The 12,830-nt window shown below is 34.2% G+C and overlaps 2 protein-coding genes and 1 long non-coding RNA gene across 3 annotated transcripts; 1 reads left to right on the top strand and 2 right to left on the bottom strand.

The window, feature by feature from the left end:
* Positions 1-153: 153 nt before the first annotated feature.
* On the bottom strand, positions 154-3,721 carry pav (kinesin family member pavarotti). Its single transcript, XM_014242287.3, has 5 exons — positions 3,557-3,721; positions 2,754-3,503; positions 2,144-2,690; positions 1,137-2,024; positions 154-1,069 (listed from the first exon to the last, which is right to left on the bottom strand). Exons 1-5 carry the CDS (start codon positions 3,565-3,567, stop codon positions 566-568), a joined length of 2,700 nt encoding a protein of 899 aa, XP_014097762.3. The 5' UTR covers positions 3,568-3,721; the 3' UTR covers positions 154-565.
* Positions 3,722-3,869: 148 nt separating this feature from the next.
* On the top strand, positions 3,870-4,445 carry LOC118681145 (uncharacterized). Its single transcript, XR_011397137.1, has 2 exons — positions 3,870-4,157; positions 4,249-4,445. It is a non-coding gene; the product is annotated as an uncharacterized lncRNA (long non-coding RNA).
* A 1,086-nt stretch (positions 4,446-5,531) lies between these two features.
* On the bottom strand, positions 5,532-10,124 carry Sqor (Sulfide quinone oxidoreductase). The gene is made up of 7 exons (XM_014242283.3): positions 9,819-10,124; positions 7,979-8,084; positions 7,678-7,902; positions 7,201-7,401; positions 6,925-7,134; positions 6,280-6,857; positions 5,532-6,171 (listed from the first exon to the last, which is right to left on the bottom strand). The coding sequence occupies exons 1-6, from the start codon at positions 9,932-9,934 to the stop codon at positions 6,357-6,359; spliced, it is 1,359 nt and encodes a 452-aa protein (XP_014097758.2). The 5' UTR covers positions 9,935-10,124; the 3' UTR covers positions 5,532-6,171; positions 6,280-6,356.
* Positions 10,125-12,830: the final 2,706 nt, after the last annotated feature.

Here is a 12,830-nt window from a genome sequence, read left to right as displayed (position 1 = left end):
GACGATAGTAACGGTTTTCATAAAAATTCGCGAAAATGTTTTTTTTTTTTTTTTTGCAGTCCGGATCAAATTCGATCATATAAAATATACAGATACAAGACCGTGCATGTAGGAAAACATTTTCTAGTATTCCAAACCACCAATAATATTACATTATTTTGTTTTAAATTCATTTTTATTTTCTATTTCAAAATACTTCGTTGCTTGCAGTTTTAAAAGCTTGCAAATACATTGGTTTGACGAGTATATATTTTGTTACAAATAATATGTATAATATCGTGATATAATACGAAGTTTAAAAGTAAATGTAATAACAAAAAAGAAATACAAGAAAATACCGTTCAGCCAGTTTTTGTTAGATTAATTAAGTAAACAACGATTAGAATCATTAATACCACAATATATTGAAACTAAATAATATCTCTGCAAATATATGAGGGGGGGGATTAAACTATTCACTGTGGTAACTGTTAAAAATAATAATTAAAAAATAAATTTAATACAAAGTGATGGTATATCGTCATCATAATTATCGTAGTTACCAAGGGACGATTGGTTAATCATTCTACACTTTGGTGCGTTTATTGTTATGACCTTCGATGCCAACACTACACCGCGACATTAACTCTTGCGCAGCATTTGTGCCGCCACTGAACGCCGCCGCCGACATTGCCGACGAGGTTGCACCACCCAAACCACTAAGAGTTGCACCGCCACCATTACTTGGACGCTTGCGGTTTGGCGATGGCACCGGTGACTTTTGCTTCAAACACTCCACATCATCGAATACAACTTGTGCTCCACCGCCACATGTTGGTATAACATTGCCTTTGTAGAGCTTGGTCTCAACATCACCGTCAGTGTCGGCCTCTTGTGAAACAAGACAGTATTTGGTGTTCTTGTGATTTGTCAACTCTTTGGCATCGGTTAGTTTCGTTACAGATTTACGATTCTTTAGATACGGTTGTAGAATAGTACCAAGTGGCACAGGATTCTGTGCACGATGTTCGATCCACTTTTCGCCGGCCGAACGTGAACGGCGATGTCTGTTGTTAGCTGCAGCCATGCCCTGTCGAATAGATAAATAATTTGATAATTTCAATATATATTAATAATAATGTTATTCGCACACTTACCCTTACATGGCGTGGTGTGGCATATATTTCAGTGCGCGCGCTATGCACTTGTGTCGATTCGCCACGCGTGGCTGATGGTGGCTCTGAAATCGCCATTTTATTGTCCAAAATATCATCATTGCTATTGCGACGCACCAAACTGGGTATATCCTCCGATTGTATAATATTGGATACGAGACGTAGTTTTTCATCGCGCACGCGCATCTTTTGGCGCATTTTGTCGCGCTGTTCGCGTAATCTTATCTCCAGTTCACGATCTTTTTTATCCACCTCCACCGCTAATTTAGAAGTGAATTTCTTCTTTTGTTTCTCTTTTTCCTGTTCTTTTTGATTGAGCAGATTCTGTTGATCTCTTAATTTTCTGGTAAGTTCATCTATCTGTCTTTCACGATTACCCAATTTGTTGTTGAGTTCATCAATTGAGCTCTCGTGTACGCGTAATTTATTCTCCATGGCTATCATACGATCTCGTTCTTGTTTGTAAACAGTTTTTAGTGATGCCAATTCCGTACGTAACTGTAAATTCTCTCGCTCCATTTGCATCAAATGCCCTCTGAAATTATCACAACGAGTCTCTAGATCCGCGCACAAAATTTTTCGTTTTTCTATGCGCTGCATTAAATACTGCATCAACTCTTGTATGGCAGTCTGCGCTTCGGGACTATCGATTTTGTAATCCGGAAAACCGGGTCCCAATGAGTACACCAAACCAATATCCACATCCAGTTTGTTCGCTTCTGCATGCCCTAAGTCATTAAGATTGTTCACCGCTATTTTGAAGAGCTTGTTTGCCTTTCGACGTCCGGGAGTTAAGCCAAGATCTGGTTTGATGGGCGTGGCGCGAGCAATCTGAACCTCTTGTGTCATCTCGGCAAATTTCATTACTTGCTGAATATACAAAGTATTAACGATTATTAATAGAATAAATATCTCAAAATACCAAAAACACAAAACTTTCAATGCATTGAAAGCATAATTTGAAAATATCCTCTACTTTTATGCCTTACCGTGTTTTCGTCATAATCCTCACCGCGCGGATTGATACACACAATCATCGACACTTGTCCCTCGCCGTCGAAGTAGTTTTTAAACATATGTGTGAGTTTTGAGTCGCGGTATGGAATCTTTTTGGGTGCACTATTTAGAGGCGCCTGTTGATTCTCGCGTAAATATTCCAGGCATGTTCGTAGCGTCATTAATGAATTGTTTATACTTGAAGCTTCGCGCAAACGCATTCCCGTATTTTTTGTACGTGATGAACGTTCGCTACCTGCCAAGTCGACTAGTGATAGCTGACTTACTACAATAGTGCGTTTATCTTGTACAACATGCTCTCCTTGACAATCAGTCGGCGCTTGTACCAAACGTATATTAAATACAGAATGACTACGACTTGATTCTGCATTTAGCACTGTGTGACCCATACGCTTACGTTTCTGACCGAATTGGAAAGCCTCGATAGCTTCCTCAACTGATTTTATTTCTATTTCAGTGACACCGTGTACAAACATGTTGTGACTGGCATCTGATCGAATAATTTTGCTTTGCAAAGTTCTAAAAATAAAAGAAAATGTAAAACATATAAATTATATTTAATTAATTATAGCAATAACTTACTTCTGAGGTGCATCTTCTTCGAGCAGATCATAAACACTATTATTATAAATCTCAATGTATGTTACAAAAACTGCGAACATATTATCTTCTTCAAGTCCCTGTAAGGGTGCTGCATCACATGAGGCTTGTGAAGCTATTTCAGGATCAGAATCTTTACGCCGTAATGCATTGCGCTCACCCGCTGCAAAACGCCTATTCATTTCTGCTTGTCGTTCAAGTAGAGCGTCTGCTTCAGACAATATTTCAAATCCGTTTAATTTGTCAGGTTTGAAAATATATTTCTTTGCTTGATAGTCTGATATTGTTTTGAACAGTGCATCTAAACAACGTGGCATAATACCGCGATGACGAGAATCTCCTGTCATTGTGTACGTCTTACCGCTCCCAGTGACACCATAAGTAAATAGTAGACTATTTCGCCCACGTATTAAATTCTCAACCAACGGTTGTGCTACAGCATTAAATACATCGTTTTGTGAAATGTGTGGTTCAAAGACATGTTTGAAAATATACTGCATTTCACGATGTGCTCCTTGTTTATGTTGCAAGGCTTGATCTGGTGGCGTTAAGACCACGGTAGTTGAGTTTTTTACCCGTACACAGGACAAATCCGCATCCGATTGCAATGGTCGTACGCGACAATAAACATGCACAGGATCACGAGGCTTATTGGGATCATGGTCAGATTTACGCTCATTATGATGGGTTTGACAACGTGGCGTTTTTGGTGGACGCAATGGCGTGCGAGCGCTTAAAGGAAAATACGTATTAATTCACATTAGCACAATTATCAGTCAACTTACATAGTCTTCATTGTGATTTCGTATGGGAATTCTTATATTTTCTATTTGCAGCGTAAAATATTTATTGAAAAACACATCAAATCGAATTATGTATTTTTTATTCCATTAAACAAAAACTGAAAATTTTCGAGTCCTTGTGCCTTTCAGTTATTTTGAACATGAGCTGTCATTCGAATGACGCGCTATTTCAGCTGAAACAGGGTTGCTTTTACAAACCATTCACAAACATTTAATGTGATAATTATGAATTAGTTGATATATATCAACTACAGATGGTGCTCGTGTAAAATACCGCCATGAATTGTCAGATTGTTATTGAATAGTCGTAAACAAGCAATTTCAAAAAGGAAAGGGCTTTAGAATTGAAGCTTGGTTGATAAAGATAGCCGTAGTATTAAGGTAAATGTGAGTTATAGCCTTGACACGGCAGCGTTTATCGCGATTAATTTCGAACTTATTCAGATCCAAATTTGTAAATGACAGACAATAGCAAAAGTAGTATGGAAAGCTGCACAACTTTCCCTTATTTTAAAAATATTTTCAGTTTGATAGAATACAAATGGATAGAAGACAAACATTGCGATTGTTAGCTGCGCAGTTGGTACAAAACCACTACTTTTAAAATTTTTTTTTTAATTCAAATTTTTTATAAAAAATTGCATATTTCAAAATGAAAAATATCGGCGAAACAGACTCAAGTTAAAAATGATCAAGAAAAAATATTTTTTGTATACAGACAATTCCAATGCCCGAAGTGTGACAACAGTGAGACCTATGGACAAGGACCTTCCAAGAGCAGGGGATTAAATCTTTTAATTTCCAATAATCTTTCATGAAAGTCGATGAATGTATCAATTAAATAAAAAAATGTGTCTTAATATGCTTTATATATCCTCTGGAATCATTTCTCAAAAATACACTCGGATTTGAGGTGTAAGTGTAGAGGACCCCCTTAAGCATTGGTTGAGATGTTTTTACCTAATAATTCGACTCTACTTAATTAGTTACCGAATATTTTGGATTTACTTATCTTAATTGACAAAAAACGAATCTCAATCTAGCTTCCGCCCTGACTAAATACCACCCTACTTAATTAAGGCTTGGTAATTAATATTTTGATTTTTTTTTTTGATTACACAGTACCTGTGAGTATTTCTGTAGGTATTTTATAATCGGTCTGCATTTCTTATGTTGCCAACCGTGTGCGTGTATTAAGCTATTAAAACCTGAATTATAATTGTAAAATAATTCTGGAAATACTAGCACACATGCATATATAAAATGTGGAAAAATATATTGATTGTGTGTCAATTCATAATGCTGATAGGTGTTTGTGAAAATATCGTTCTAAAACTGAAAGTAATTTTTATAGAATTTAATAAGCAATTTTTTTCTATTTTAACAATTTTACATATGCATAAATTGCAAATTTGAAAATATAGTCCTTATCAGAGTTGTGAATTTTTCAAATAAAAAATTATGGATTAAAAAATAGATTTTCAATTTTCAATTCCAATTTTGGGATTAAAAAAAATTTTAAATTTTTAGTTCCGATCTTGGCAGAAAAAATTGTAAGTTTCATTTTTAATTCAGGATGTTTGGGATTAAACATTTTTTTTAATATAATAATAAAAATTAAAATTTAATTTTTTAATTCAACAAATGAAAATTAAAAAGTAAAGATTATAATTTTAATCCCAAACATCTTGTACAAAAAACTGAGAAAATAGTTTCTAATTTAAAAGCTGGGGTAATAACTACAAAAAATATTTTTCAAATTAAAACCTAGAATGGAAATGGATAAAATGGAAAAAGTTACATATTTTTAACTTAAACATTATAATTAAAAGCAAAAACTAATACATATAATAAAGATACAAAGAGCTAAACGATGTTAATTTTTTATTAAAAATAAGCTTACCTTTTCAAAATATTACCAAACTGGTAGAAAACGAAGTACGCAAACGCGAAAAAATTTAAATTCTTAAAGATTTATTTTTTTAATTTTTAGTTACAATTTTTTTTCTATACGGTATTTTAATAAATTTTTTATCCCATTTTTGGGATTACAATTTTTTTCCAATACACGATTTGGGATTACAAATTTAAAATTTATTTTAAAATTAAAACATTTTTGGGTTTACAAAAACAAAAACAAAAATTTATTTAAATCTTAATTTAATTATTTTTTAATGTATTATTTGCAACCTTGGTCTTTTCATAAGATTGATAGAAAGTTATTTCTAATTCTATGAAAAAAAATATATCACCCTAATGTATCTTAAAAGTTTGTATATACATAAATGTTGGAGCTCCGTGCGGCTACCGTACTTGTCACGAACTCCAACACTGTATTTCTATTAGATATAAATATGTGCATAATATTGACAGATCAGTGGCCTACTATTCGCTCGTTTATAAAAAAATTTCTGGAATCAATTGATTTTAAAGCAGTGTCACCAAGTATCCTTGGAATGATACTGCTACTCCTTACATTAAAATTTCGGGAAATGTCGAGGCATGTATAGTTTCCTAACCTTGCTACTTCCAGAGGCCGCCTCTGTAAGTTGGACCTCTTTAACTTGCTTAAATTGCAGTGCTGACTTTTGGCGTTGCTGAAATATATACAATACATACATATTTAAATTACAAACTTACAGATTTGCAGTAAAATGAAAAAAAAAATTGTATTCATATTTTGCGTTTTTTAAACGGGCGCTTACCATTTATTGCAGCTAACTCCTCACAAATACATTTATAAGCCATATAAGTTATGTATATTTATCGTGTATCGTCACATTCACTTTTTGCCGAATTTAAATACAGACAAGGCATTACGCATAAGCGCTGGACCGTTCCAGTAGCCATTCAGCATCACTTTCCAATAGAGCGTAGGCATTAAGGCCTTCTTCAAAAAGAACATTGAGTAGCGTTCTTTATTCTGCGCGATCGGGAATGTCTCCAATGGCTTCAGATCGTAGTCGAATTCAGCTAAAATACAACTTCTATAGCCGGTGACCAGCGGACACGAGGCGTAGCCATCATATGTGCGCTTCATTGCTTTGCCCTTCAGGGCAGCAATCATATTGTGATACACGACAGGCGATTGGGCGGCTGCTGAAGCGGCAGTCTTTGAGTTGGGCGATGCCGAACAGTCACCGATTGCAAAAACATTTTTATATCGCAGATGTTGCAGCGTCGATTTGTCCACATCAACAAATGCGGTCTCGTTCACCAATTCCTTGCACTGCGCCAAGAACGTTGGTGTGCTCATCGGTGGCGTGACATGCAGCAGACCATACTAAAGTATATTAGCATTATTAATGTGATTATGTTTTTTGGATATAGTTGTGTATATTTATACGTACTTTCTCCTCGAAAATCTGCTCCGGTTTGTCGAGGTCTTGGAACACTGCGATATCCTCCTGTGGTCGCACCTCAATTAAGTTTCGTCGCAAATTGACTTTGATATCGCGCTTCTCCACAACTTTCCACAGCGCGTCGGCATAGTGTTTCACGCCGAAAATGACTGGTAACGATGTATTATATGTGACTGTTATTTTATTGCGTTTATTCAACTGTGAATGTATTAATTATATAAAATTTATGATTCACACTTTTCTTTTTTCTTTCAGTGTATTTACCTTGCGGAAATAGTGCTCGGCAATGTAGACAATTTTCTGCGGTGCTCCCGGACATTTAACGGGTGAAGCGGGGAATGTGAAAATAGCGTTGCCACCCTGTATGTTTTGCAAGCACTCATAGGTACGATCCACATATTTGGGTGAGTAATTTGAACAAACTTTGCCATTTGTTATCGAAAGCGCTTCAACTAAGCCGGGTATCTGTTGAGATTATCATTGAGTAGGAGATGAAATAGGGGAAATTTAAGTTTATTTTAATGCGGTTACTCAAAATTTATGTCATCACCTGCAATATACTTTACCAATACAAATCATACATTTACATTTTATTATCAACTCTACTAATACTAACTTCAACTTCATACCAAACAGAAAAACTAAAAACCGATCAGCCATCGCACACTGTTTGCTTCAACTCAACATTTAGCTTTTAAAAATATTTCGTAGAAATCAAGCCTTATACTTCCTACCACTTACCTTATCATAGTTTAACTGCAGACCTGTTGCCACTAGTAACATATCATATTTGATATTCGTGCCATTTGCCGTTTTCACCGTATTATTTTTCGGATCGAATTCCACAGCCGCAGACTTGATCCAGTTGACGTTTTTCGGTAACACCTCTGCCATCGGTTTGTACGACTGCTCCAATCGTTTCATGCCACCTCCAATCAGTGTGAACATCGGTTGGTAGTAGTGACGCTGTACAAAAGATTTTTAAAATATTATATAATATATGGAACACAGTGTAATTGACTTTAAAAGGCGGAGTACGTACCTCTGCTGGCTCCACAACGGTTACTTTGTTCTTTCCCAATTTCGAAGATAACTTCGCCGCTAGGGCACAACCACCGGAACCACCACCGACAATCAATACTTGACAGCTGTGAATTTATTTTAGATAAATATTAAAAAAAAAATTAATATTGAACAGTTATAGCAAAAAATAGAGTTGAGCAGCCGAAATATATAATACATAAGATTTTGGAGATATTCAAGATTTATCGGGATATTCAAGAAACGAATGGTTTCGACGCGGTCGGAGTATAGGAAATGGGGCGTAAGATTAACTGCTTGTAGATCAATTATATTTTAAATCTGGATATGGTGGAGTTTAATCTATTTTAGTGTATTTCTTTAATTGGTGGTCGCTCCCTACTATATTCACAATAAAATTAGTTTGTGAATAGAAATTCCTACAAGCTTCTATAATATTTGCCATTATTGAATCTATTCTAAGTTGATCGTTATCTTTGAAGTGTTGGATCTGATACCTTTGATCCATTTAAGCCCATGTATTTTTATAAGTATCTATATATGGATTTAAGTACATCCATAGAAAGATAATTGTCAGCAGTAACTGATTTTCCGGTTAAAACGATTTTCAAGTATTATTCTGCAAAAAATTGTTGCAGAGCACCGGGCCGCCGTGAGAACTCCGTGCCCGGGAGAAAATCTCGCCCCTTTCTCGCCCATGGTGTTTAGTATAAGCCTGTTGTTGTTATATCTTGATTCAGTGCAAGTATGAAGTCATTTAAATGCAAATGTTATTCAAAACTAACGACATTTGAGATTTTAGAAATAATAATGCGTAATGAGAAACATATGTATGTATGTGCAATTGATATCCGCGCACAAAGACGCAAACTTCTGTTGCGAGCAAATCTTTCAGAACATTGTTGCGCTATTCGATAGGAAACTTAATAAAGGAAGAAAAACAACAATACGATATATACATATATATATATATATATTTTTTTTTTAATCTCCATAGTGTGAAAATTTTACAACAAACGAAACTATTTCAGCATTTTATAAAACAAATTTTAATGATCTAAGTGACGGAGAAGCTTGGAACAAACATGTTAAGAGGGAAGGTCATCTAAAGAGACGATATAAAGATATAAACCTTTTGAAATTTCGGCTTGTTATTAATTTTAAATTCAACATTTCATAATTATCGTTTTTCCTGCAGGGTATGATTTCTTTGAACTTTATTTTAATTAACATATATCTTTATACGTGCATTTGTGAACTTTATCTCAATATTGAGCGGTCGCAAAATATGTGTTCGCCGGCACTTAATTAAATATACAAACTAAATATAACAAGCATATATTATATCCATATATATTTTAGCCATAAAATTGATAACTTGCAATTTGTAGTTATCTGCGCTACTAAAAGTATTAAGTATGTATATGCTGGTTATCAGAAGAATGCAGAGTTGTCTCTGGGGATTTGAGAGTGTTCGTTAAACCTTTGCTTGAATTCACTTTTATAATATTTATGATATGACGCAACCGAAAACTATTTGCCCGTGTTCAATTCCCAGCGTACTAAAATTTTTTTTTTTTAATTTTGTAATAGTTATTACAATGATATACTTGCTAACTAATTTTGTATATTTTTAAAATATTATATTTAAATTTAGTGCAATTCCAGTTCTACCTAGAAATGAAGTTGGACTGCTCCACAAATTTCAATTATATTTATTTCAAAATAATCACTGCTAATGGGCTAAATTATTATTCCTCTAACTACAAGTTAGTGAATACCCCAATTTGACAACTAACAGTTGGCTTTACATCTCCGTACATACATATGTATTTACTTACTCATGTTGATCTCTCAGCGCTTGACCGGTTGCAAAAGTGCGAGCGGCAATGCCACCACTGTTCACATAACACCCAGCTGCGATTGGCAATTTAATGCCTGAGATTACTTTTAGCATATTTAAATATGCAATGTTTATTTACTGTTTTTAATAATATTTAATATTATTTTTCGTATTATTACTTTGATGGCACTACACAGCACTTGTTCCTTCTTTCAAAGACGATGTCACACGCTTTACTATGCTTCAACGCTGTGTCCCACCATAAGCGTATTCGTAGCACTGCACAAACATCTGTTCATGTATCAACCTTGAAAGTATCGTTCGCGAGTTTTCTATGTTTTTAAAGTTCACTATATTATTCATTTTGCGTCCGCTTTTCGTTGTGTTTCGCTTATTAACTAATAAAAGCTTTGCGACGTGCCTCTTTCCGTTGACAGTTTGGTAAATTCATTTTTAAAATTTCATAACTCAAAATTTACCGTTATGATTATGTTAACGAGAATTGCCATGGAGGATACCATGTCTTGTTTGGTTAGTAGGTGGTATTTCGGTTTGGGAAAACACAAACAAATTCATACTTCTAAAGCCTTCATAAAAGTTATAAAAATTATATCTATAAGCTAAGAAGAGGAATTGAAAATTTTTTACAATAACTAGCTTTTCGTTTCTTCAATGGTTTTGAAACCTATTTTTATTTACGCATTTCATTTGATAAAAATCAATTGTTAAAGTTTGCATCATCTTAGATAAAAAAAAACTAGCTTATGCAGCTGTCATTCCAATACTTCCGGCCTTGAGTTATACGTTTCATTAGCCACCACGAGTGTTGAGAGAAAGCTATTAACGCTTATAGCTCAAACAGTCACCGACATTCCTCCCTTCCGTACGTCAGCTGATGCGACCTATCTTACAAGTATGAGAGCTTAATGCAAATGAACACTCACCACCGCTTCTACCGTCCGCTTCCACAGACCGTATGGTCGAAAAATGATTTTTTTCGTAAAAATGAGTGAACTGAGAGTGAGAGTGAGAGTGAGAGAGCAATCCCTTGCAACGCAGGGTTGTCAATCTCGATATTTTGTATTAATTAAAAAATAAATTTGAATATACTTGAAATATTTTTAAAATAACTCTAAATCGCAGTCGAATACATTTATTTATAAATAAGTAAACTATTTTTAATAGTTGGATTTTAGTTTTGAGCTTTTACATCAAGAAAAATTATAACTAAAAAACTAAATGTGTGAAAAATCGTATATATAAATAGACAATAGCAATATTGGTGAAAAGAAAACACAAGAGAATAACTGTTTGACAAATTTGGTTTGATAGGGGTGGTAAGTACGGAAGGGAGGAATGTCGGTGATTGTTTGAGCTATTAGATTAGATACGCGTAGCAGCTTGTTTATTCGGAACCTGTTTTTGATACTCTCTCTCTCTCTCTGAAGTATTTAACCGTTAGTAGGAAATTAATATTAATTACCAATTAATCTTTTTGGCGATTAATGATTTGCTAGAAAATTTCCTATCAGAAAAAATTATGTTATTTACATATACTATACATATTATATTGACTTACTCGCAAATGCATATTCAAAACCAATCACTTGTTGGCAAAGAGATTTTTTAAGTTTTTTGCTTTGCTTCGCTCTTTCTTTTATTTGTTGCATTTTTTGCAACTATGTACATTGAATACTGTCAGTTTCAGTTTCTCATATGTCTATGCGAGTAAAAGCTTTACTGTTATCAACTATGTTTTTATGCTCCATTCTTTGTGTATTTTTCTTTCGACAATATTTGTCGCCGGCCACAGTGGTTTGTGATATAATTTTGTGTACTTAAAAAAACTTATTTATACCAATTCAGAACAGCTACAGAACTGTATGACTTGTTTACCCAATTTAAATTACGTTTGGAATTTTGACTTCTGAAGATCTAGCGCTAATAAAGAAGGCTTTCTGTCTAATTTTAGTTCAAAGTAAGGTGATTTTTAATTTTCGTCAAATGCAAGGAAATCCATAATTTTTGCATTAAATTTAAATTTTTATTTAGTATAGTTAGAATTAACTGATTTGGGTAAAAGATGCATCGTTTTGATCCATAACTTGCTGCCATTCTGAAAGTAATTTCATAATGCCTCTTTAATAGAATCCCTTGTCTCTATTGTCAACTGGGGGACAGCCGATTTTTACAATTTTCTTTGGCAAATTTTTCACCAGCAAAAGCATATGCCTTAGACAGGAACAGGTAGTGATCAATTGGTGCCAGGTTCGGACTATTACGTGGATGCATAAGAACCAACATGTATTGTATATATGATTCTTCGCCTTGTTAACTTTTTAAGCTAAACAGGGTGGTTATTGACGTAATTAAAAAGCTTCAGTGAGCTTATGAGTCTATTTGGAAAACAACTTCATCGACACGTACTTCATGCTCAAATCATAAGAATTCTTTCTTATGACGATTCGACGTTTCGCCGATTTTAAAAATATATTTTGTCTATTTTTTCAACATTTTAACTTGTAGTTGAAATAGGTTTGTTATTGGATATTTTCAACCATTTTTAAGACAACATTTTTTGTGGAAAAAATGCAGCTTATACCAAAAAGTGTCTAAAGTTGCTAAATTCACAAAAAACCGAAAACCGAAAACCATAGTTTTACGTCCAAATGAGACTGTTACTGTCTAACGAGTCAAATCGTTACACACAATGTACAAGGGGGCCGTGCCAGAGCACAGTTGCTCAAAACAATAACGAATTGATAATTCTGAGCAGTGTTTAGAGTTGGTAAATCATAGTAAACCGGGGTTTTCCTGACGAAATTCGACAATGGATGAAATATGGTTAAAATACTTTACTACGGAATTCAACCCAAAGCATAGAAGGATTTTCTTAGAATAATTTTCGTTGAGTACCTTGAGTGTTTGAAAAACGAGATTGTGGCCCATTTAACGAAAAAGGAATTGCTATTGCATTAAGACAACAGTTTCTCTTAAAACGAAATGGAAT

The sequence above is a fragment of the Bactrocera oleae genome, chromosome 6 (genome assembly GCF_042242935.1).
Source record: "Bactrocera oleae isolate idBacOlea1 chromosome 6, idBacOlea1, whole genome shotgun sequence".
Lineage (NCBI taxonomy): Eukaryota > Metazoa > Arthropoda > Insecta > Diptera > Tephritidae > Bactrocera > Bactrocera oleae.
Note: the sequence above shows the minus strand (reverse complement) of the source record. Positions and strands in the feature narration are given on the sequence as shown.